At 37.5% G+C, this 26682-nt stretch overlaps 1 protein-coding gene across 4 annotated transcripts in view; it reads left to right on the forward strand.

The window, feature by feature from the left end:
- The window catches only part of PMS1 (PMS1 homolog 1, mismatch repair system component), a 45262-nt gene that overhangs the window by 13067 nt on the left and 5513 nt on the right, over positions 1 to 26682 (forward strand). For 2 of the 4 annotated variants that reach the window (XM_057419776.1, XM_057419777.1), the window contains exons 6-11: positions 7702 to 7818; positions 11055 to 11177; positions 12824 to 12967; positions 14282 to 15177; positions 20319 to 20774; positions 21320 to 21450. In XM_057419776.1, the coding sequence (XP_057275759.1) occupies positions 7702 to 7818; positions 11055 to 11177; positions 12824 to 12967; positions 14282 to 15177; positions 20319 to 20774; positions 21320 to 21450 (1867 nt within the window). The remainder of the gene's footprint in view (positions 1 to 7701; positions 7819 to 11054; positions 11178 to 12823; positions 12968 to 14281; positions 15178 to 20318; positions 20775 to 21319; positions 21451 to 26682) is intronic. The other 2 variants (XM_057419775.1, XM_057419778.1) reach the window with 2 other exon arrangements.

Below are 26682 nucleotides of genomic sequence, written 5' to 3' on the forward strand. Positions count from 1 at the left end.
TGTGTAAATTCTTTACAATAGTTTGAAAATGCTAATCTTTTAATGCAGATTCCTGTCTTTCTACTGCTGCTATTACTTGCGAAATAAAACATTACCTACTTCATCATGCCTTTTAAGACCTTTAAAATTGTTAAATTCTACTGAATAGGGTTCTGTGGTTTTTTGGTTTTTTTTTTTGCGGGGGGGGGAGGGTTGAGGGGTTGGGGGTTGGTTTTGTTCTTGGTTCGTGGAGGTTTTTGTGGTGGTGGCTGTTATTTCTGTTTGAAATGTATTCAGAGAAAGAATCAACTTACTAGAATGGCTTTATCTTTCACATAGCTCATAGATTATGTATTAGTTTAAGGAAAATGGATATGCATTTATTCAGAGGGATTCCTAGAATTCCAGATTCTTGAGGCTGAGCCAATACTTTCTGTTGCAATGGAAGAAGATACATGTCAGGAGTAAGATCAGGTTCCGAGTTTGAAAAGAGTGTGAAGGTAGCAGACATGAGGTATTACAGGAGATGAGGAAAGACAGGTTGAAAGAGAAGAGGTAGTAAGTGAAAAAAAGTGTAAATGAAAGTGTATTTCAGAGAAATCTTCAAAATAAATGGCAACACTGGGACATAAAAAACCCCAACAACCGACCAGTCTTTGAACTTATATATTTTGTAAGAAACTAAAGGGGGATGGAAGAAAGCATAGCCCTAACTTTACTAAGGAAGACTGTAATGAGGTTGAAGCTTTCATAGAGGTGTCTGAAGCTGGGCATCTGAAATGGCTGCCTAATAGATTCTAGCAGAAACTTATTTTAGCAAGTCAAGCACTTATGGAGCTGTTGAATGTATATATTATATATATATATATACACACATGTTTTTAGGATCCACAATATGTTGCATGTTTTATTTCCACTATGTTTTTTTTTGTAAAGGTGTGCCTTCTGCTTCTGAAAGAGATTTCCAGAATTTTTTTCTTCTTCTTGTGCCACATTTTATCTCTGTATTGGTTAGGAAAATACCACCATTAAGTGTCTGATCTCTTTTCTGTGAAGAACCATAATGCTTTTTCTGCCTTTGGGTTTTTTTTTAGTAAGTAAGAAAATAGGTATCCTTATATTAGTCGTTCTAAGGTTCATTTATTGTGTATTCTCTGTTAGTGGATTTTCAAGATAGAAAATACTTGATTTCTCTTTCTGCTCAGAATGTTTTGTTTGCATTAGCAATAAATAATGAATCACTTTGCAGATCAACCTTTGAAGTACTATTGCTATTTTGACAACTTGGATTAGCTAGTGCTCCTTCTTTTTCTGAAGGTTTATCCTGCCAAGACATTCTTTGAATACTGATAATGTTGATCCTCTTGCCAGTATGGTTATGTTAGAAAGAGGTATTTTTCTTCTTTCATCACCATGTTCCTTGAAAGCATATTGAATAATGAGACAGCCAAATGGAAATAATTTACATGAGTATTCGGCAAGTATATTTAAAGTTAATGTTATCTGAAGGCATGCTAAGAACATTACAAAGTCAGCTGCTGCTTAAATTGTATCAAACTCTTCAGCCCCAAATGCTATGTTCTGGCCACCTATGAGCTCTGGCTATAATTTACCCAAGGTGGTGGGGGGTTCTTCCCCTTAACTCAGTCTTGTAAGCCACTTACAAGTTCAGGAAACGCCTTTGTTTGTTGAAAGGCTGATGAGATGGAATACTTTAATTCTGGTCTAGTTGCCTATATTCCACAAATGCTGAAACAAGAGAGGACACCCAATAACTATACCTGATTTAACAATTTCAGATATGATAGGGCTGAACAAATTATGGCAACAGGTGGTTCAGATGGTGCCTATCAGCAGGTCATACCATATGCAAGTGGTCCCATGTCTTGTGCAAAGCACAGGTGGGCCATAAGGAGACTCAATAAATTTTGCAGTTCCTGTTGAGGAAAAACATGCATAAGGCAGTATTTTTTATCTGGTATTTTTCATGCATAATATTTTGAGGCCTTGCTCACACACAGTTCTGCCTCTAACTGGGTCTCGTTTGTTTGTTAAGAGAATCATGGGTCAAAACTTCTGGATGCAAGAGGTCCATTTTAAATCTGTTATTGATTGTAACTGTGGGTTGTATTTTTCCCCAGACCTCTTTTGTGGTTGGTGTTGACCTAAAGGGTACCATCCTTTTTTTTTTTTTTTTTTTTTTTTTTTTTCTTTGCAGTAACTCTCCTTGTATTTCTAAAGTTGGATAATCTCAACCTACAATCTGTATTCAATAGTCCAAAACCAGTTTCTTTTCTGTGTCTGAGTTCTCTGTAATAAGTGTGGAGGTTTTGAAACAGAGTAAGTGCATTAGGTTAAATTTATCATTTTTAATAGTGCCATCATACTTTGCATTCATTCATTGTGCTTCCAAACTCTACTGTCACTGTATGTTGAAAAGAAATCTGCATTGAGCAGAAACAGCAGCATGTAAGCTCTTTCGTGAGTTGGAAAGGCCACTCTGTTTAATGTAATAATGATAAATTAAGTCCCTCCCTAATCTGTGTGTCTTAAAATTTAAAGAGGAATTATGATTAAGAATCTGCAGTGCCATGCTTTCATGCGGACCTGGAATACAGCTCAGTCTTTACTCCCATTCATTGTTCAGTGGCTTTGCTGAGAAAGCCAAACAGAGAGTTAATTATGATGTTTTTTGTGCTGAGGACACCTGTCCACTAGGAAATGCGCTGAGACCCCCAACTCGATTTACATCAGGCAGAGAACAGCTGCCAGATGGTAACTACTTTTGGTCACCACCAACCTGGTTGAATTTGAACTGGTGACCCAGAGGTGAAATGCTTTATATCCTATTACTAATTCCTTGAGGTTTCCAGTTTCTCATCCATCACTTTTTTTCAAATGACAGCACAGTATATGTCTGAAATCTCAAAACAATTACTGTTTCACATATGTGGGGGTTGTTGCAGAATCTGAGAGGTGCCCTTAGCTCTTGCAAGGCTTTCACACTCACTTTGTAACTTAAAAAAGGTTAGCAGAAAAAGGATGTTTCAAAGCTGCCTGGGAGTTTTCCATCTTCCTTACCAACATACTTTTATTTTTAACTGCTATTTTACAAAAGGCTTTTAAACCTCCTTTTATTTAATGGAATTTACTGTGATGATGTACGTCCTCTGAATGACAGTTTAGGATTAGGAACTGTGTTTTTTTGACAGTAGTTTAATTGTTTGGGAGGTTTTACTTATTTCCCCCCCCCCCCCCCCCCCCCTTCTGCTATGGAATTCAATTTCTGTAAACCCTCATAGATGAACATGTGTGGTTAAAGCAGCCAAAAAACTTACAGCTCTCTGTAGCCTTTGTAATTCTTGAAAGGCTCTGAAGACGTGTTACCAGATAAAGGTCTTGGTTCCTTGTAATAATGTTAACTCCTCTCCTGACTTATCTCCCAGCTCCAAATCCAAGCATTTCTCTACTGCATGATGCTCTAGAAAGCCTTTTCATTGAGCAATATCAAAAAAGGGACATCTAGGCAGGAAACACATGGGAATTTGTAGGATGAATGGTGCTCTGGAACATTACTGTCTTTCAGCAAGTCTCCTTGATAGCTGTAATGCTGATGCCCATGGGGTAATGAGGTGTGTCAGCTGCATCTGATGAGGGGAAAAATGGTGCCTTGAGTTTCTCTTGCATACCTCTACTGGTAGTTGTCCCACCATAACTTCTGAAATGGGTGGGACACCCGATTCCTCATGGCAAGTATAAAATATATGGGGAAAATAAATATGATTGTGTAAGGAGTCATGTTAGTGTTCTTTAAGCTAAATTGAAATGCTGCTGTGATCTCTGTTCAAGGAAAGATCTCACAAGAGCTCTCTATTGGTCAGATAATTTACCATTGGTTTTAAAACAAGACATCAGTTATGGCATGGAGCTGGTAAACAACATCAATGCTTTTCAAAGCTGGGATTTTAAAGAATGTGGTTAGGACTTTATCCTGAACCTTTCTTGATTTTAGCTGATAGGCTTTCTTCCACTGCTGAGAATGTGCCAGCCCTTGCAGCTAGATACAAGGTGATGTCTTGTTTTGGATGTTGCTGCCTGGCTTTGTTCCTGTTTATAAAAACAGATAGGCAGTGTTTTTTTCAGTTATGTTGGAGCCTAATAAACTATCAGGTTTTAGGTCAGGAAAGCTAAGGACAGGATTTTAAAGCAAGTAAAAGAATATTAGACTGTGAAATACAGTTCTCTTTTACAGAGCTAACTCATGTTACCAACCTACTGTTCATGTGCCGTGAACATAGAGGTACGTAGAGTTACTGTTCATGTACCATGAACAGTACCTCTACTAAACTTTTACACCCTTGAGCATTATTACAGAATAAATAACACAAGGATCGTCACAAAACAAATGAAGAAATTAGGAGGTTTCTGGGCAGTAAAAGTCCATTTCATTATGTTACTGTCATTATGTAGTAATAACTTTTAGCATCATGGTTGCACTGAAGTAGTCACAGCCAGCAGTAGCATCCAATCCCCAGCTCTAATTAAGGTTTTTCTTTTGTCTGTGATTGCAAATCATTGTGGCTGCTGGTAGAAGTTCTGAAATGTAAAGGATAGTTAAGGATGAGGAGTGGCCACATTTTTTCCTCTGTCCTTCCTTGGTATCTGAGGAGGCAAATATGAACAGTGCTTACCTACTGCCATATCCCAGAGACCCCAGTGGAAAGAGGTTGCATACTGTTTCTCCACTCTTCATCAAGAAATCCTTTTGGGCTATGTCTGTGTGTCCCTAAGTAAGAGATGTCTTCATGTGTGCATGTATATTGTCATCCTCCACAAAAGTATGCATATATCCTAGGTAGGGCTGGATGGAGTGGAGAAATACATACACATACATGCACATACTTACCTTCTGTATATGTGCAATAGATTTTATATACGTTATGACATTTTGAGGACCTAGATCAGGTAATCCCTCTCAATGAAGCAAGGAGGGAGGTTGGATATATTTGGCAAGCTCTGGCAAAACCTAAGACGGGCCATATGTAATAATATATGTTTGAGTAGGCTGTTTCTGCAGTGTCATCATACTGACTAGAGTCAGATTCTTCCTTGGCTCATCCTGGACACGCGCTTTATATGACCTAGAAAAAATATATAGAGGAGAGTGTGGGGGTGTATTTTTAGCTAAACTAAAGGGTATCAGCAAGGTTAAAAAAATAGGGTATTGCAGGAACCTCATGGAAACAGGCATTTGCTAAAATAAATTAAAGGAATTGGCATTGTTTCTTTGTGGATTTGCTAATGCCTGTTGATATGCCCGGAGAGTGTAGACAAACAATTTTCTTTAAAGTATTAGCTATTTCTGTGTTACTGCTTCATAACTTGCAGTCAGGGCTAAAAATTAATATACCATCTAATTGTGCTTACAGTATAGTAGTATATAAATTTATATGTATAAAATACTACTATACATATTTATAGTAGTATAGAAATTTAGGAGTTGTCTGGCCTTTTCAGTATGTAGGCTTTAATTTAATTTGCAGCTGCAACCAGTTCCCAAAACTTTATCTGTTGTTCTGAGCATTAGTATCTGATAAATATATGAATAGTTAAAAAATACCCCATGAACTTATTAACAGTATCTACTTCTAGCAAGTTTGCATTTAATAAGTTCTTGTTCTCCAGAGCTTTCTTACAACCACCTTACTGAAGTGATCATTTTACAGTCCTAAGTATCAGCCATTCAACAGGTCCAGCAGTGTAATAACCTTGCATTAATCAGCAGCTAAGACTTATATCTGTACCTGCCACATCACACTAATATAACCTAAAATAAACAGCATGATGTTTATATTAGTCATGTAACAAGTGTCTTTCTCAATTTGGTCACATACATTTAATTTAAAGTGTATCCAGTAAAGAAAAAAAAAGGCTTGGCACTCTGTGTTTCCATTTTAAGTAATCAATTTTAAAATAGAAGCAGTACAGGATATGTTTTATAAGAGGAGCTCTAAAGAAGAGGACAGATTCTTTCATCACTCCAAAATGTCTTTGAGGAGATTTAAAGCAGGTGTTACGGAGAGAGGCTGAGAGGCAGTGTGCTGTGGGCAGCCCTGGGCTGTCCTTAGCTGCTGCCTGCTGCAGAAGCACGGCGGGGACTCCCTGACAGAGCTGTGGACACCCAGCCCATAGCTGTGCCTGCTTGCTTCAGCTTCTCCTCTGCCCTCCCTGAAGTAAATTGTCCTTTATGTTTGAGGGGTTCATGTTCCCTGTGGGATGGCTGAGTTGTGATCCAGCATGTGACAGGCTTGTGTCTAGGAGGTTTGTTAGATTCAGGCAGACTGAAAAGCCCCACTTTGCAAATGCTGCAGAATGTAAGTAGAAATGGAAAATTAAAGATCTGGGGAATAGTTTTAGGATCAACAGTCTCAAAGCTTTACAATTCCACCTGTCCTGTAGGAAGAGAATATCATTTTACAGGAGCACCGTGTGCTTCTGTGGAATTCACCCCTGAAGGGCAGCAAATATCCCTCCGGACAGGTGGAATTTTAAGGCTGTGTATTGCATTTCTTGAGATGGGTGCATGTGTATTCTTTGCTCACTCACCATGCTTTCTCATAACATCCTATACCAGTATACTGTGAACTCATTTTGAATTTGGTGGACACCTAGCACCTAGTTAAAGCATCCATTTTAAACAGCACTAATAATTACTAGACAGTAATATCAGGCTTAAATTGCAACTTGCTGCGGTTTTTTTCTTTTGTGTTTTAATGTTGCAGATTGAAATACGCTCGGTCAGCTAATAGCAGACATAAGTGGATCTGAATTGAGCAGTGTCAGTTGCCTAGAAGCAGAAAGGCAACTAAGAAATTTTTCTTAATAGTTGATACACACCAATAAAAGTCAGCAGATTTGGAGTTAAATTCATGGCTATTTAGTATAGGACTTCTCATTAGTGAGAGACAAAATTTCAACCCCCAAAGTAGCTAATATTTACTCTATATGTAAGCGGACCTGACAGGTACCTTCTGGTGCAAGTTGCAGTTCATACTGCCTTACTGTATTTAGTAAATCTTTGCAATAGTGTTGCAACATGTGTAGCTAATAGAGGAGATATCCTTTTATTCTTTTAATATTTATAAAGTTTTCCTTAGACAACCACTTTCTTTATGCTTCCTTAGATACTGCCTCCCTTTCTAAATAGCAGGTTTGTCATAGACTTAGAGTATCCAGATAAGAGCTATGAATGGGCATCCAATAGCCAGATTTCTACTAAACCAGCCTGTATCTTGAGTATAGGTACCATAAACATTGCAGTCACCTTCAAACGCTGACCACTGTGCCAGAGACATGTCATAAGCCCTCAATATATATGCTTGGTGAAAACACAAAGCCTACTGCTGTACATCTAAGAGAAGTAATAGTTTTGATTTGTTCTAATAATTGTTTCCTGTGCAGAAGACCAGATAAGCCCTGTAACATCCATAAATACAAGCTTGCTTAATTTTGCAATCCCTGTGAGTCTAAAGAAGTAATACAATATGAGAAGACATGCCAAAAAGTACCATATCGTGTGTTAACATTGAAAGCTGTGATTGTAAGAGGGTCAAAGTACAGAATGTTACATATACAGTATGTGTGCAGTTGCATATGCATGTTCATAGACATGAGTTCAACAAATATAATGTCAAAAATTTGACTCTGTGCCATTTGCTTCAGGCAGTTATTTGGCAGAAGACCAGGGTGTCAGATCACAAAATGGCCTGTATGTCAGTTCTGGGAACAGCCGTTATGGGCAGTATGGTACCTTTTCAACACTGCTGTGAAGATCCTGAGGTGAGTTTAAACTTCCTTATCCCAAATCCACTTAAAGCGTCAATAAAGACACCTCAATCAGTATTCAAAAAGAAGGAAACTTTGAAAAAGAGACTGTTACCTTCAGATTGACACATGATTAATGCATTTGCTTTTATTACCGTCCTCTCTGTAAAATTTATTGGTTTGGTGATTGAAAATCCACTCCCAAGAATTATCTAGTCAGGACTCATGTGGCACTGATCAAATGGCAGTATAAACAGTTGCGATGACAAATGCAGAATTGCTGATTGCTCAGAGATGTCTAAGTGGGTGCATTCAGCATGTTAAGTTGTATTTAATGGGATTATTCAGACTTTAATATATGTATGTATTGCAATTTAATAGTATTATTTAGACTTAAATCTTGAGTTTGTCAGAATGCTTGTAGTATACTTATACAGGGTAGTGAGGGGAAAAAAGTAAACCTGCTTCTTGTAATTTACAGTGTTTTAGTTGTTCATGTCTGAGCAGAGCATCCAGAGTCGTTCTTACCTGAATGCAGGTTGGATGTGTCCCACAGGGCAAGTGCAGGGAGTTCCAAAGGGAAGACATGGGGGTATTTAGAAGGGCTTGAAGGAGTCACTCAGGTTCTCACATTACCTCTCTGCTATATCATGAGGCATCCATATTCCTTGAATAGAAGTGGGGGAACATTCCATCTCTCCCTCTCTAAATAGTGTGTAGAATAGCATGTGCATCATTTATAGGTATATAAGTGATCCATGCATATTGCTTATGCACTAATCTACATTCAGAAACCACGGGCATTTCTAAATTAAGCTTCCAAACACTGAAATGACAGAATTAAGGTTGCCTGCGTAACTTTCTTTCTCTGCTGTGTGCAGGTATTGGGATAGGTATTTAATAACAAGGCATGTGCTGCTTTTTTCCTTCCCATGCCTCATTCAGTACACAAACCAGAGAGCAGCTTTTTTCTTTTTTTTCCTTTCCTACTTATTCATTGTATAGTTTCATACTCCTTTGCTGCAAAATTTACTCCAAAGTCAAAATTAATCTTGCTATAAACAACTTTCTGTAAGCTGTACCTTACTAACTGCACAGTTAAAACTTTTGTGATCCAGGGGTTTCAAAGACTGGCCTTCTTCAAAACGTCTCCATGAAACAAGAACGCATTTCAAGCTGATTCCAAAGCATGCACATGAAAACTTGGGAGCTACTTGTAAAATAAAAAAGAAAACTAAGCAAATAAAAAATTGGCACAATTTTTTACATGTATAAAATAGCATCTGTGCTTTTCGCATCCCCAGCCTTGTAAATGGATGGATCTGTTTTGACTGAAAACTCACACCGGAAATTTTCCTTGTCGCTCCTTCTGTGGAGGTTAAGTTTAGCAGATACAAGTGAAACAAAGTATCTGGGACAAAGATAAGTACTTAAGAAAGACAGTGTATTGTCAACACAGATATATTTAATACTTGTATAAATTGATTTTTATTAAAGTTATTAATTTTGAAAAGTTAAAAGCAAAAATTCTGTAATACATTCTAGTTTGTGATTTTGTCTCTATGCTTCTTATCTTTTTAATGTGAAAATTCTAATAATTAAGCATTAGTTGTAGAAATTGTTGCTGACTTCACTGAGCACACTGATATTCTGCATGGCTGTAAATAGTAACAGCAGTCAGCCACTTCTAAATCTGTCAACTTCTTAAATGGAGTTATTTAGAGACTTTCAGTTTTGCTTTAATGTTTGTATATAAAAAATGTTGTTTGGGGTGAAAGACTTTTTGCACAAATATTTGGGAATTGGAAAAGGAGCTTGAAGCATAGAGGAGGAACATTCAGGGAGGATGTGATAAAGTTGCAGAATAAAATCTAGAAGTGCTGCATGTTGTTTTCTGATAATCATCCAACAGATATTTGACACCTCTTTAACTTGACCAGTGGTGTTTGGTTATGTGCAAGGTTGCTGACCAGAACACTCCAGCTTTAGCACAGAATGCTTATTACAAGGTCAAGAGGGAATAGGGGAGTACATGAGCAGATAGCTGGTGTGACGTAGATGAATGGGAAGAATAGGCTAAATCCCAGGGATTTTAAATTCCATTTCAAATGTATGATAATTTGGATTTTAGTAAATACAAGTGGCTCTGCCAAGAGCAAAGCTAACAAGGTCTCATTTTTGTGTTCGGTGATCCACCCTCCTACCAGAACATTCTACAGTCTTTCCCATATCTCCAAAATCTCCATCCTTAGCATGCCCCAGTGTTCCTTCACCTATTAGTTGGTGCCAGTGGCAGTGGGGTGATGCATGGGGCAGTATGTGGGTTGATTGAAACATCAGTTCTTACATGCTAATGGGTCCTGGCTTTTGAAAAGTTACATTTGCCTTTCCCTCAGTAAGGTCATTATCTTGAGGCTGTCCTCTCCAAGCAGCTGTCAGTTATCACAGAAATTGTGGAAATCTAGTATCTTTGGGATTTCTGCTTCTTCATCAGATTGAACTGAAATCGATCCAGCAGTTTCAAAGTTGCTTGGTAGGGGAGAGGGGGAGGTGATGGGTTAGGCAGCAGAAGTCATCGGCTTCATTTTGACCTGAAAAAACTAAGCTGAAGAATCTCAACAGAAAAATCTTAAAACTTGGAGTTTGTTAGGGGCTCAAACTGTGTGAGCTTTTGAGGCTCCTTGGCAGTGCTGTGTGCTCACAGGTTCTGGTGGGGTCATGGGTGTTTAGCACTCTTGAGAGTCAGCTGATTTGGATACAGGTGGCGTAGGTAAATTTAGGTGCCCTGAATAAATGCCCTGTGACAGGCTATTTAAAGTGCCCTGCATGTAGAAAGGAAAGGACTGTGTGTTTTGGGCTTTCCCCACAGGAGTAATTCACTGACTGCCTTCACCACATTGGGCAGCAGTGCATGCCTTTAGCTTGTACAGGGGTGAAGTTGGAAATCCCACAGTCAGCAAGCCTAAAGCTGGCCAGTGTTGTTCTCTGCAGTCTTCGGCTGCAGACAGCAATGTGATGCAAGTGGTAGCCCAAATGGGGAAATTTCTGAATAATTTCATCAAGAAAAATAGATACAAACCCATCCTTCTCAACCTCTTTCTTTTTTAAATTGCTTTTACTTTTTTTTTATCATAACTTTCAAGAAGCAATGACTTGGACTCCTGTACAATTTCATCTTAATATCTCACCTCTAAAAAAAACTCCAAAACTGTTTAAAATACTTTTTTGCTGTATTTGTTTTACCATTGCAGATAAATCTCTCTGGATTTCTCCCAAAAGCTGAGTCAGACAGTTCTTTGACAAGCCTTTCAAGTTCAGAAAGGAGTTTTGTTTTTATAAATAATCGTCCAGTTCATCAGAAGGAAATACTGAAGGTAATATCCTTTAGCATTTTATTCAAGGAACAGAAACATTACTTGTTTGAGGACAGAGACACCTATGTAATCTACAACCTTTTTCCCACATAATATAACTAGAGGCAAAGATACTAGCATTGTAGTTTCTTGTAAGAGAATTCTTCTAGAAGTAGTTCTGATTTTGTCTGCTTCTTGCTGTGGGCTTGTCAAGCAAATACATGCACTTTCCCTTTAAATTTCTGTATGCATTGGATAAAAATGAAAGTGATAGTGCAGCAGCACTGGCTGCAGCTAGTCATTGTACAGGCAGAATTTGATACTCTTGGGTTTCTCACACTACTAAACCTTACAACACCTCATTTGGAGCAGCCTTGCTGTCCTAATCCTTGCCCTCCTCAGAAAGGAAAATCATATTCATGCCAAAGTGTACATGTAAAAAAAGGTAGAGTCCATGAAGAGTTTTCAGCTGCAGGCAAAGCTTTATAGATGTAAACCATGAGCCTGTGTTAGTATGTTAAGTGCTAAATAATGCTAATCCGTCTCCATACAGTATTTGATGTGCCCGGTTCTTCTGGGAGTTTAAAGCGCAGCTTGAGTCCCACAATAGAATCAATGGTTAACCACAGCACAGAAGCCTAGTTTCAAAGTGAGGCTGTTCTTGTAGCAGTGCAGATAATAGTGTTCCACTGACTCTTTGTGTGTGTGTCAAGATTTTTAATCATTTGCTTTTTTGGAGGAGAGTGGTTGGGGTTTTATTCAGCCAGGTGAGGTTAAGTACACATCTGTAAGAACACATTTTGGTGGGTTTGGAAAACAAGCTATAGATCACTTTTATCTTCGTGAAGTGTATGGGGAAGAAGTGATGTGGACCTCTTATTACTACAGTTCAGTGCCAGCTGAGAACAGACTGTGGTAAGATTAAGGTTAGAATAACTTGAAAATATTTAAAGAATTTTTATGTAATTTAAAAAATATTTAAGAATTAATAACTCCCAAACAATTAAAAAAATTAAAATTTAATCAATTTATGATTTCTTTGTCTTGTTAATGAATTCTTTTCTCCAGGATGTACATCTGTGGAAGGATCCCTGATACTAGAAGGAAATTCAGGGGTCTTTATTTGACCCTTCTAATTAACAAGACCAAAATTCTGAAACAACTAAATAATTCTGTAGTCTTTTGGAGGAGTTTTGGGGAGCATCATAGAGAAAATAATAAGGGCAAGTAGAGCTTGAGGAAAGCTGTAAATATATCACTGGGTTAAAAAAAAAGGACAAAATCCTGTTCTGGAAAAAGGGCAGATGTGTAGTGCAAGTGGTACCTTGTCAAACAGACTTTGGTTTGGATGAAAGAGACAGCAGTGAAGTTACATGCTATATGGGTAGATTTTCTTTAAAAACCAGCCAGCCAAATAATAGTGTTTGTGTTGATGAGGAAGTAAGTAACTGGAGTTGCAGTCCAATCTGGACATACCATCTTTTCTTCAAAGTGTGATCAGTACATTCATTCAGAAAGTCGAAATAGCAACCATTAGTATCTTGAAATTGGTTCCAACCAAAACTCCAACACATCTTTTGTGCTTTTATAATGTCAAATTTTGGTTTTGTGCCTTTGTGTCTATTTTATTGCCTTTACTGACATCTCTTTATTAAATCAATCTGTAGTTAATTCGACAGTACTACAGTCTGGTGACACACAAGGACTGTACTCATTTATACCCTGTCTTCTTTTTGAATATTACTGTACCTGCCTCTACTGTGGATGTGAATTTAACACCTGATAAAACTCAAGTTTTACTGCACTATAAGGTAACTAAGATTTTAATCTGGTTTTGAGTTGTCAGCCTTTTACTTATATAAGCAGAACAAGGGCTCCTGGGATTATGGAAATGTTTGAATATAAGCAGTGCCACTTTTTTTTGTTTGTTCTATTGGTGGTTTTTTGTTTGCTTTAGTTACGTGGTAGTTTGCCTTTATCACTGGACTGTTTTGTTTGAGAAGTATTGAATAGTTTAAGTAGAGTATTATTCCAAATTCATTTCCCAGTTGTTGTCAGGGATTTTTACACTGTCAGATATATGCATGTATCACTTGGTTTTCAGATGGCTTTATAGTGAGAAAAGCTAAATGGAACTACGATGTGTCCCTACGTAAAACTCATGCTTAACTTGATACCTGCACAAAGTAATCACTTCTTAAACACCACATGCATGAAGGGAGAATGTGGGGGTGAATTGATTTCTGGTCAAAGCAATATTTTGCCATTATGTATATAAACTGTTGACATCACTGAAGTTTCAGGACATCCTTTTCATGCTATCAGGACCTGAAATTTAGACCATATGTACCTTTGTTTTAGAGGCTGTATAGTGATAAATGCCCATAAAGTTGCTTTCACTTATGAGCACTTCATATGAAAAACAGTGCCACAGAAAATAAGAAGGCAAATAGGTAAGGTCATTCAAAGTAAATACAGATAGTCACACCAGTATGTTGATCTTCACTGAAAGCTTTTGTATTTGTGTTGATCTTGTAAAAGTACTACCTGTCAAATGTCACTTATATGAAAATTAACACAGCATTCTCGCATTTGATCCAGTTAAAAATCTTTCCTTTCATGTTAGAAAAATGGTTGGTTTTTTTTTGGTTTGGGGTTATTTCTTTTTCATTTCCATCATTTGGTGCAAAGCTGTCTTGGAAGCAGGCATCGTAATAAAGAGCCTACACAAACATGCTTACATGAAAAGGGTTGGTGCATCTGTCTTGACTGTAAGTTTCTAACTCCATGTTAGGTGGGAATAGCTTTATGTGATACTGGTTTAAGCAGTCAGTACCCTGTTATAAAGAAAGCAGTTAATTGTTTTTGTGATGTGCTAGGTATTCTGCTTCACTGGTTTACTCTGACAAAATATTTGAAGTATCCAGTTCAAGGTCTTTTTGAGCATATGTGAACAACTGCACTGCAATAATCTGTCCAGATTTGCTTGAAAAATATTCTGGATAAAATTACTTTGCTTATTCTTCTATATCCTTAATATCTGTCAGTTAGATTTTCAGGTGTGCTTGTGTGTGTGGCTTTTCTTTTGTGTTTTTTTTAATTTTTTTTTTTTTTTTTTTCCCCAGGAATCTGTCTTACTTGCTGTTGAAAATGTGTTGAAATCACTGTATGGGCCACTACCTGCTACAGTCCCCGGTGAAACTGATAAAACAGATGTTAACTCAGAAGACATGTTTGTTCATAGAACAGAACAAACAGATGTGGTTGTTAATGAGATGGGACCATCTGGAAACGATGATCAACATGCTCATACTTCATTCCTTTCATTCAGCAGTGATGTGCAAAACTGTCAAGCAGGAAAAAACATGGAGATCTGCTTAAATCATCAGACGCTTTGTGGTGATGATGTACATAGTTGCCTGGACAAAAAAGAGCTTTCTAAGAGTGACGCCTTTCCAGACAGTTCCTTAAATTTATTGTGTGAGGATGAACAGAATGGACAGAATATGACTGATATTCAAAGTAACAGTATCCCTGTGGACCCCAGTTCTAAAAAAGCTGATGGGTGTCTTTTGAGTTCTGGTGATATTGATGAAATAGAAAAAAATGGGGAGGCTTTAGTCTCTAAAGACTTATCTGAAATCTCTGCTGATAGTTGGAGTATGGGAAGTGGATTTAAAAACTTTCTAGGAGACAGCCTGGAACCTGTTAAGATTTTGATTCCTGAAGTTGGAGGAACAATTAATAAGCAAAATGGACATCCTAGTGAACAAAGCAGTGATCCACGAATCTCAAATCAAAGCATAGAGAAAAGAAATCTGATAAGTGATAAGTTTGGACATGTGACAGCTTATGACTTAATTAGTAGTAGAATAATAAAGAAACCAAAGTCTGCTATTGGATTTTTCACTCAAGAATGTCGTCCAAAATTGATAACTGATAACCCAAAGACCAGCATGGAGGATATTCTGCTGCAAATTGAAGAGCAGTGGGATAATTTGAATGAAGAGGAAAAAAAGAAGTAAGTTTTCAGGCTTTGACTTGCTTTTGTAGCTGGTAGTTACCGGTAAGTCACATGTAGTGAATTAACAAAAAAATAAAATAACTTCCTAGTTATTTTATGAAAAAATATCACAAAAAAATGGGATTTGACTTTCTAAGATCAGTGTCAGTATTGTGAGTTGTCACATTTTGCTCTGTGAGGATGTGCACTGCTGATATGAGTTACTTGTTTTGCCACCCTGTCATGGAGCTAGGTAGGGATGGTTTTGCTGAATTGTTATTTACAGGTAACAGGCAAGTAAATGTACTGTTTGAATCCTGCAAAATTCTGTTAAATAAGGACTGCCTGTATGTTGCCACTCCCGATGCACTGTCAGTGAAAACCAGCAGGGTGATGGATGAGCTGTGTAGTTCGTCCAGAGTTTTTCCAATGTGTAGTTCTTTTTTATTGTTACAAAGTGAGGATTCTTTTTCAGGATCTTTAGTACTTGAACATTTCATAAATTCCTTTCCTATAAATTCAGGAAGTGTCCCAACCCATGGTACCTCAGAATTATATTTGTAAAACCCAGTCGGATGACACAAGGAATTTCTTTTTTCTCTAAACAGCTATTCCAGTGCCATTCACACTATACTACAATTTGAATTTTAATCTCTTACAGTCAGAACCAAATCTCTTCTTAGATTACAGTCTAAAAGAAATTGTCACTGTTTTTTTTTAAACCCATCTGCAAGTAAGGGAAGTATTTTAGCCTAATTTGGGGTGGAGGTTAAATCAGTTAAAATATTAGGTATATTTTGTACTTCATTTAGAACTTCTAGTAAAAGATGAATTAGAATAACAGATTTTGAGACATTCTAAGGCAGGTAAAAGAAAAACGAAACACCAAACCTTTGATATCTTATTTGTAATTTTATAAAATGTAAAACACTGTAGGGCATCACACAAATGATGAAAATAGTTCTTTAGTAGTTTTACATGTGATGATTTGAATGCATATTGTGATTTGTAGCAGAAAGTTTGAGAAATGAAATTTGGGTTCTGAAAAACAAAACTCATTGGAAGTGTTATGAAAATGTGTTTTCTTAATGTGATGGAAGCTAGGAGAGGCAATTAAGAAAGGCCACTGAAGAGGAAATAATACTGGCAGTGTAATTTTAACACTAATGAAAGAGAAGATTAGCAGTGTGATAAGAGAAACTACACCTATTGAATTATTGTTAATATATGTGTTTTCCTTGACGTTTTACTTTGTTTGAAAACATCTGCCTTGTTCTGAATACCAGCTGTATCAGAGTTAAGTAAAACCTTTTTTACCTAGGCTCCGATTTACCTCATGCTAAGCAAGCAACATGCTATGATCACAAAACCATACATGAGAGAAAGTGTTTTGTCCATCTCTGCATTAGCAGAAATATTAATGTAATAGTAGAAATCTACTCCAATTATTTCACGCTTTTAATGAAATGAAACAAAAGGTTCTGCCAGCTGTTTCAGAAAATTTTAATTTGCTCTGCTTTAGCTTTTCAGATTTCATGGTTGCTTTCCTGGTACAACTGTTATGTTAAAGAGTGTGCCTTCAGATTAACTTTGTACTAGTTCAGGAAGAAGACCTCTCTGGTAGTTAAGTTTTCCTTATATGTAGGGTTGAATGCAGCATATTATATATACTATATTCATTTTTCCATATACATAGGATTGAATCAAATGGATGCTGAAATGAACCACTAGTTTTATCCATACAGCTTCGATGTACCTCTTTTCTGCTTTAAATCTTGTAAAATTGCCTCAGAAAATAACAAACATGAAGAGATGCACAGACATCTTTCCCTCCAGGGCAGCAGTGCGCAAGAACTGTGGTTCATCTGGCAAAGAACATAGTCTTGCCTATCAGATACTCTGGATAAATTGGGCCACCTAGAGGTAACAACAAATGTATATGCAACAAGGCAGCCAAAGTGCCACAGTTCTACTGAACACACTATACCCCCAGCTTCATGGCAAGCCTTGCTGGAAATACACGACTTTTCCTAGTACTCCATCCTTCTCTGATAAAGTCACATGTTTATTACAATGGGTGTGCTTGGCTTCAGCATCTTTTTTTCTCTCTCTGGTTCCATCAGCAGGTCTAAATGAGTTTAAATCCCTTTTTGGAGCAGTACAACCAACAGATGTCTCGTAGTGACATAGGATGGCCTTTTCAAAACAAGCCAGCATTTATTACTCAACCGGAATGTAAAATGTTACGGTCTTTAGGTTATAATAGAAGAGGAAAGCTTCCATGCATGTCTCTGTTGGCAGCATCACATATCCCCCTGCTTTGCAAAGCCATGATTTAATTTATTTTACTCACTCTGCTCTTACTTAATACAGCTTTCATATGTTTCTGGCCTTAACATTTCTTGCATATTAGGCTCAGGTAGGAGTGGGAGAAATCCCTCTAAGTGCCATGGCAGTGGCAGCAGTAGTTATCCTGAAGACATAGGAAAGGTTCAGAACTACGTGCTCATTATCATGGGACTAACAAATTACCTTGTCAGCACTCTAAGGTTATTCTTCATGAGTATATTTGTACCTTGGGAGAAACGTCATTTCAGGTAGTATGATGGCCTTTGTTGTCTGTTGACAGGTAAGAGCATGCATGTAGTCACTAGTGGCTGTCATGTGTGATAGTATTTTTATTGCCTGAAAACTTTCCATGCATCATATAGTGTGTGTGTGTGCATTATTTGCAACTATTTCACACTGGGGTAAATATACTTGCATAGGAATTCCAGAAAAATTATTTATTTACTGCATTTTAATCTTTTAGTTAACATGTTCTCTTTCCTTTGGATGGAGATCATTTTGTGGTACCATCTAGTCATTGGGTATTCATTGTATCTCTAGCCATCTCCATTTATATACTGCCAGGTATTAATAACAAATAATGGTATTAGTAATTGCTATCAGGCCTTCCACACTGTTGCCTGTCCCCAGCATCTGTTCAGTCATAATAGTAGGTCCATATTGTCCACTCCTAGAAAACAGTGCTAGTCCCCTGAAACCTCTGCATTTGAGAAATGAACTGAAAAGCAATTAAAAGCTTCTGTTTTATTATTCTTTTATTTGCCTCTTCACAAAGCAAGGAAGCACAGAAGCTGAATATTGTACTCATGGTGACAGCTTGAATTGTTTGGGTTCATTATGTGAAGAGGCTGATGCTGAGATGTGTTACATTATGCGTGGGAAACCTCTTTATTCTGGGCACATACGAATCTACACAAGGGGCTCTTTCCAGTAAGAGTTTACTCCAAATAGTGAAATTCAGATTATTTGACTTACAAGGTCTTTATATTAAAAGGTTTATATTATATGCTAAATATTTCATCTGGGTTTAAGATGCAAGGGGAAAATAATAAATTGTGGATCCATTTTTCTAGTTAAACCAAAGCTACATTAGAAACTAGACTTCATTCTGGTTTTCCACTCTCTCCTTACACCCAGGAGAAGTGAAGACACTTGAAATTTCCTTGTCTTTAGGTTTCAAAGCTTCAGGAAAGTATCCTGAATTTAGTGTCTTGATTCACCAGGCAGAGAAGAAACTGGTCTTGTAGCACTTGTTGGTTATGCTTGCCCCTGTGAAAGGACTTTTTGAAAAGGCAAAGGTTCCCTTGCAGTTTGTACACCTGCTGTTTTCTTTGATGCTGAGCAAATCACTGATCATGATGTATATGAATTTGCAAAACTCGCAGTAAAAGCTTGTAAGGCTAGAATTTTTCTGGTGGTAGTCTTAAGATGTCAGGCAAGTTGGACTTTCTTTGGAGGTGCTTTTGTTTGTGTTATCGGTGTATCACTCAAAGCTCAGTTTTCATATAGTTTTCTCCTGCATTACAATTGATTCTATACGGAATGAAGTATTTCTTGATCTGGTCAAAGCTACAAATGTATTTGGGTAGAAAAAAAACCAACCTGTTCAAGTGATTTCATCCATTCATTTTAAAGGGAGCAGATGTTTTTTATCGTAATGTTCACTCCATATTTTCTAGGGCATGATTTATTGCAAGAAACTATTTAAGCTGACTTTTTTAGTTAACTAAATATTGGTACCATATGTGAATGCTAGCACATCATAATTAATTGCAAATGGTGACCCTTTTGTTGACCTTAATTTTCCAGCATGCATACACATAATTGAATCAAACTGTTCCAGCAAGTAGCAATAAATAAATATGACCAGCTAAAATACTTATTTCTAATACTTACATCTGATAGTACTGCATTTTTTTCTTATTATTATTGAAGTTTGGACTTGTTTGAGTTACCTACTAGAATTCAGAATATCAAATAAAAGCAAAAAGAGGGAGTTCAGGAAATCATCTTTTTGGCCTTCAAAAAAGAAAGATTCATATGCAGTAGGCAAGTATAAACCTGGCATCTATAAAAGTTTAGCTGTCTTTCTGACATTTGTAAACTCATTAAGAATCCATTCAGGTTGCAGAAATTTGGTATGTAGTAATGTTTTAACCGTTTAGATAGAATTTAGGAGTAGTTCATTCTTGAGTACTTTTTGAAAAATCTAAGTCTACTACTTACAGAATTCTGTGACAGTCGTATCTATTCTGTATTCTCAACTTTTTATTTCTCTGCGTAATCTTAGGCCATTTGAAATCAAATGTGTTTCTTTGTATTAAGTAAAGCCTTAAGCTTATGAAGTTAGGCTCCAGACTCCTACCTAACCACACGGACTCCCCTTGAAGTCTGTAGAGCTCTAGAAACTTACATGACTTTGTGACAAAACTACTTCCAAAACTGTTTGTATGGGTGTGAATTAAGGTTAAACAGAGTCTTTGGGACTGAGGTCAAAAGCAACTTGCTGCAGCTCTTTATATGAGGCAGTCTACTCCTTCCCCTTCTGTAATTCAGGTTTTGCTGGCTGTCACAATGAAGGAAAATTTCCAACTCACCATCTTCAGAAGGTAATGTAATATGGCCAAAGTCCCCGCTGTCCTTCTCTCTTCCATCATAGTGGAAAGCATTTTGATGTGCCTACTTGAATGAACCATGGACATTATTATTGTCTGTTGAAATAGTTATCTTGCCTTTTGTTTTAGTTTGTTAGGAGTTAGGGTTTGGGATTTTTAATCTGATTATGCTGCTCGTTTGTTTTCTCTTTTAAGTTATGAAGTAAAAGCTGATAAAGACCTGGAACGATACAACAGAGAGGTCAAGAAAGCTATGGGACAGAAAGTACATCGGGCAACAAAGGAGGCAGGAAAACAGAAACCCAAGCTGAAGACTTCCCTCTCTCACCAGCAGAAGCTTGACAAGATATTTCATGCTCAAATTGAAAAAAAGAGGCAAACTGAACAGTCTATGAAAATTGTGACAGTGCCGTTTTCTTTGAGTTCCTGTAGACATCAGCATCAGAGACATGAGAAAAATTATTCAGATCAACATGAGCTTTTCCTGATCCGTCACCGAAGTTTTCCTGATGTCTGGATATTTTCTGCTGAAAAAAAGCTAAGGTTACTCAATCCATACAGATTGGAAGAAGCCCTGCTATGTAAAAGATTACTTATGAATCATAAGCTTCCAGTAGAGAAACTGGAAAAGCCAATTATGTTAACAGACAGGTATAGTACAACTGAGCAAAAATTTGTATGTTATTTCGAGTATTGTTTGGTAATTATTTACAGTAAATTCTGGTAAGGTCCTTTTTGCTTATTCTGTGATTATTTGTACATTCCTTTATCTGTAAGAACAGACTTTTATGCTTTGTATAGTTTTACCTTACAGTAGTGAGCAGGCCTGGTCATACTCCAGTTGCAATAAGTTTTGACCAGTTTATCAGTAATGCAGTGAAGACAAATTTCTTCCCCCAGAGAAAAATTAAATGTTCCACATTTTAACAACTTCAGTTAGTTGTCTAGTTGTCACTAACTTTCCCTCATGAATTAGGAAATAACTGATGTAATTATTATTATATGCCTAAACTTGGTCACTCTTTAAGATACGTGAATACTTGTGATTTTATTCATTTAAACAAATTGCTTTCTCAGAATGCTTTTAAAAGTCTTGATCACTTCTCACCACTTGCTGCTTTTTTTCTGTGTTTTTCTCACAGTTTTAATTTTCATATTTTAGTTTGTAACACTTTGGGAATTTTTTTTTTTCCTAGTCTCATTGGTGGATCTCAGTATATGGCTGCTCTTTATAAAATGCAGAAGGATTATCCCAATTTCAATGGACCAGGTTATTTGACAGATCCAAGGCTTGTAGCAAATGGATTTCAGATAAAAGTGATAGAAGGTATGATGCTTTTAAAAATCTTTCAGTTATATTGGGGCTTGTTTCTTCTGATTTAAGGATTCAAATGATTGTTAAATGTATATCATGTTATTCTACATCACCTTATCATTTGAAGCACTAACATCCTGCTTTTATTACCATTGAGATTTTATTACTTGCCAAAGAATGTAATCTTCTTCATAGAACATCGAGCAATGGAAACTGGTAACTGAACAAAAACTTTCAATAGTATTTCAAAGAATGCTCCATGTATTTTAAAGAAATACATGTTTTCTTGACTTTTGTGTTTTCTTCTTTTCTCAAAATGCTGGGTGCTGATATCCTTAATTGCCGTCTCACAGAATTTAGATTAAACTGATGAGAATTCTTTAGTCTTGGCAGCTGCTTCCCAGGTGATACTCACAGAAGCTTCTGCAAGTATGTGCTTTATGTGACAACTACTCTGCTTTGAGCAGTTGAGAAGGTCTGGTAAGGAGCTGGATCTGCTTATTGACTTACTTTCATATCAGACATGAAATCCAGAGCCCAAAAGAGGTGGTAAAGACAAGATCACCACACCTTTTGTTAGGGTTCAACTTGAACTTTATTTTGAGACAGCCTTTTTCCTCAGTGCCTCTACGTTCATCACAAAATAAATATTTCATTTACCTCTAGCAAGAGACAGCAAATGTGTATACATTTTCCTGAAGAATGGTTCATGGGGATGCTTTTGGAAACCCAGGGGCAACCTACCCAGTGTCAGTTCTGTAGATAAGGATTTCTCTAGCAGAATTTCAAGAAGAGCAAAAGTCTTTGGGGGTAGTACCTAGCTGACAGCTCAGAGGAAAGATTCACTATAAGAGCTGTTAGAAATGCTATAGCTTCATGTGTTACAGATCCCCACATATGTACAGTGATGACAGATGTACTGTAACATATGGGATCTTTTAAGGGTAGGTACAAAAATGGGATGTAGAGCAACTTCTTCACTTGGTGGCGGCTCTTGGGAAGAACAGCCTAAGCTGTTTTCTTTGCTAATCATGCACAGCAAAATAAAAGACAACTTTTTTCTGACTGGCTAAATCCCTACATAAATAACAGACTTGTAGGAGAGGTGTTCATGGTAAGCTTGGATGGAATGATTAGGGGAATAAAACATGTATTATAAGAGGCAGCTCTTGAGAGTTATATTCAGCTTAGCAAATCAAAAGCTGAGGAGGTCTGTGGTACATCTCTAAGACAAACATGGGAGAAAGGAATTGTGGCTTAGCCTTTTTGCTCACATACTGGGTTTTCCCCACCTCCTGATGTTGTAAGTTTGCTCAAAATCTAATTAGTGTAAACTGGATGTGAATAAATTGAATGTGAAAATTTGAAGAGAGTTTCTAGGCAACAATGGAGGAGACTTGTTGATTGATCTTGTGGTACTGGAGATGTGTTGTGGTTTAACCCCAGCCAGCAACTAGGTTCCACACAGCAGCTCACTCTTTTCCCTTTGGGTGGGATGGAGCAGAGGATATGAAAAGTGAGAAAACTCATGGGTTGAGATAAAGACAGTTTAATATGTAAAACAAGAGCCATGCTCACAAGCAAAGCAGAACAAGGAATTCATTCCCCACTTCCCATGGTCAGGAAGGTGTTCAGCCATCCCCAGGCAAACGGAGCTCCATCATGCGTAATGGTTACTTCGGAAGGCAAATGCCATCAGTCTGAACATCACCCCCTTCCTTCTTCCCACAGCCCTATAGGCTGAGCATGACCTCATATGCTCTGGAACATCCCTTTGGTCAGTTGGGGTCAGGTGTGCTGCCTGTGTCCCCTCCCAGCACCTTGTGCCCCCCATCCCTGCTTGCTGCTGGGGTGGGGCGAGGAGCAGAAAATGCCTTGACTCTGTGCAAGCTCTGCTCAACAATAACTAAAACATCTCTGTGTTATCATCACTGTTTCCAACACAAACCCAAAACACAACCCCATTCTAGCTACTACAAAGAAAATTATTTCAGCCAAAACCAGCACAAGATGGGGAAATGAGTTTTAAGACAGCTTGATTAGTTCAATAGCTGAATTATACAATGTAACAGCAAGAGACTCAATAAATAGCTGGGAATTATAATCATCTTCCAAACCTGTGTTCCTAAGTACATAAAGTTAGGGAAATGAAATCTTATGAGGAAAGTGTTCTCATCTGGTTTACAATTAGTGGAAATTAAAGTGCTTTATATGCACTATACAGGTCAACAAACCATGATCGTGGACTTGATCCATACAGATAACCCAGATGAAGAATGGGAATCTAATTCAGTTCTTTGTCCTAGTCTCATATTTTACCTACTTGAATGAAACGTTAATAACATCTGAGGCTTGTCAGTCATGTTTATAAGCTTCTGCTGATGACATTAGAGGAGTTACAGCCTCTCTTATTAAGAGAGCATACCATCGCAGATGAAGCTAGAAATACCAGCAAACAAATGGAATTTCTCACAGCCTTTTTTCCAGCTGACCCAAGGATTTTTACTCAATACTTCATCAGTCCCTCTTTCTTTTTTTTTTCTCCCTTAAACTCATCCCTGAAATATACTATCTTCTACAGATATCCTACTGTGTGCCACAAATACTTATTAAAACTGAGTTTTAGAAGCACAGGTATTAATTACAAACACTTGTTATGTATTCTTCTCTGGGAATTTTACTGTGCAGTCAAGTACTTTGTAGATTCTTGTTATATAATATCTATGTAAAGTGGCCAGGAGTGATTTGTCCCACTTAGACCGAAGTATTCAATAGGATTACTCAACTTTGAGAGAACAGGTTTGTCTCATAAAACATTTTTCACTATCCTTATAGAAACATTTTGTTGTTGTTTGCTGTCTGAATTCAGTGTCTATTTTTGTGGCTTACTTGAAACTCAGGCAAAGCCAAAAAGGGAGGCATTCCAATGTTGAACTAGAGGTTGCCTCAGAAAAGTTTTGTTTCTTCAGGAATATTGTTAACTTTTGGGGATGGTGGTTGCCACTTTGCATGGCTTGCTGCCGGGAGGTTTCAAGAATACAGACATGCACTTAACCCATGGTAGCTGGAGAGTTTCACCTTGGCAGCATCCATAGGAGCATACCTGAACTCTATTCTCTGTGCATGTACCTTTATAAGTAATCCTTCCCATTTTTGGGTGTGAATTGGATCAGTCCTAGTATTTGCTGTTTCTCAATTGAACTATCAATTCTTCCTTGCTGTTAGGTTCCACTGTAGAATATTTAAAGGTCTGTACTTTCCTTTGGGACTTCAGCCTTGACGTGATCATATTAGATGTCTCTTTCTGACTGCTGGTTGATTAATAGCCACTAGTGCATGGCTTCCTCTTTCATCCTGGGTTAAGAGTTCTACTTTCTGTAGTAGTAGAACATTTCTCTTTTATGTCACAAGCAAAGGTTCCATTTCTTTAGCTTTGAATTTGAATGTGAAAGTGTTATTTTAGTAATTTCTTCTTGAAAAGCTGTTGATTCATCCATGTGGCCTTGGGTGATATGGTTTAGTGTGAGGTGTCCCTGCCCATGGTAGGAGGGTTGGCACTATATGATCTTAAGGTCCTTTCCAACCCTAACTATTCTATGATTCTATGGTTCTATGGATAAGTCTATTATGACATTAGTGGCTCTAAGATACCTTCCAAAACAAGGACAAAAGAAATTTAGCTGCTCCAGTTTGATATTTAGCATCTTTGGCTGCAGAATAAAGGGCTTTCCTTGACCCACAGTGATCTCTGAAGAGGACTGTCAGTCTACTGGGTTGCCTTGGTTATTTGTTTGTCTCAAAACATATTCTGCCAAAAAGAAGGATCCTGAGTTTTGCTGCCCATTAACATGTATTGAGTCTCAAATACTAACTTGGAATGCAAGACCTCTTGCTTTGGTATTGAGCACCTCACTAGGGCTGTTTCCTAGATAAACCTAATGAGTATAGGACTCTAGATTCATTCCTTACTTCCTCTTGGTTTGGGGAATGTTTTACAGAACTGACTTTAATTAATAACAAGAAAATCTGAACAGCTGCCTTAATTTGGAAGGTGTCTTTGGTAATTCCTTTGTTGCATTGGGCTTGCACCTCAACTGATCTTTTTGTTAAAGATGTTTCTTCTTAAGTTAAATCCCTACCTTTTGGCAACTTATGGCACAGAGGATCCTGATTCTTATTTGTTCTCAATTTAAAAAAAAAAAAAACAGCAAAACAAACCATCACATAAATTGTTTTTCCTTATTTGGATGACTTGTCTGTAAGGGACAACTTCTGTCATAGGATTAAAAAAACTAATTAATTAGTCTTGCACAAAATTTGGTGCAACTTGGGGTTAATACTTGGAAATTGAATCTTACTCCCTCACAGTGCTTGGCATTTGTAGAAGTACAACTATACTCTTTAATGGCAAAGACCTTTTAGCTAGTGGAGTGGTTCTGACCTTTAGTCACTCTAATAACCTATCAGGTGCATTTCTCACAGGCACGGCACGAAACATGCCTCACTCTGAGCAGCATGGTACTATGCGACACCAGATACACTACTCCTAGTACGCTTCTGAAAGGTCTAATTAGATCTTTTCTTCCTAACAGGGACTCAATTCCAAATGGAGTTTTGTTCTTGTTCTGTCATTTAGTGGAAAAACTTTGAACTTCTGGCAGTGTTTTCCTTCTTCACAAATAACTTTGGATAGTTACTTTTACATCTTATTGTTTCACTTGAAGATAAGTCCATCCTTTGAATGCTCTCTCGTTGTAAGACAGGAGTGTCTTACACCTTTGCTCCATACTGTTCAAAGACTCTGTATGACTGCAGCCAAAGCTGTTCCAGTTCATCCTGGATCTTGGGTGTGCCCTATCTTCTTGTTTTGGTAGACTATGATCTTCTGTAATGTCTCCTTTTTTCTCCTTGTATTGATTCCTCAGCAGTCTAAGGAGTTTTCAGCTAGATATTTCTCTGGATAACTGACAGTGAAAAACATGTTGTGAAACAGCTCAGAAAATGCTTCTTACTGTAAGTATGTCTGGCAAAATCAATGGTTTCTTTGTGGAACATGCCAGTTGTGGTTTGCAAAGCTGTGACGCTGAGCTCCAATCTGTCTTTGCTGCCCTCCCACCCCCTCATGTTCTGACATTACTAAGGCTTCAAGTGATGCTACCTTTGGGAAAGCAGTCTGTTTGCTTTTACTTAACTCAGTGTTCTTCAATCTGCCAGGCATTTGTTTGCTGGGTATAGCTTGCAATG

The sequence above is a fragment of the Pezoporus wallicus genome, unplaced genomic scaffold (assembly GCF_028554395.1).
Source record: "Pezoporus wallicus isolate ANWC-B61680 ecotype Strahan unplaced genomic scaffold, APGP_CSIRO_Pwel_v1 contig_4710, whole genome shotgun sequence".
Classification (NCBI taxonomy): domain Eukaryota; kingdom Metazoa; phylum Chordata; class Aves; order Psittaciformes; family Psittacidae; genus Pezoporus; species Pezoporus wallicus.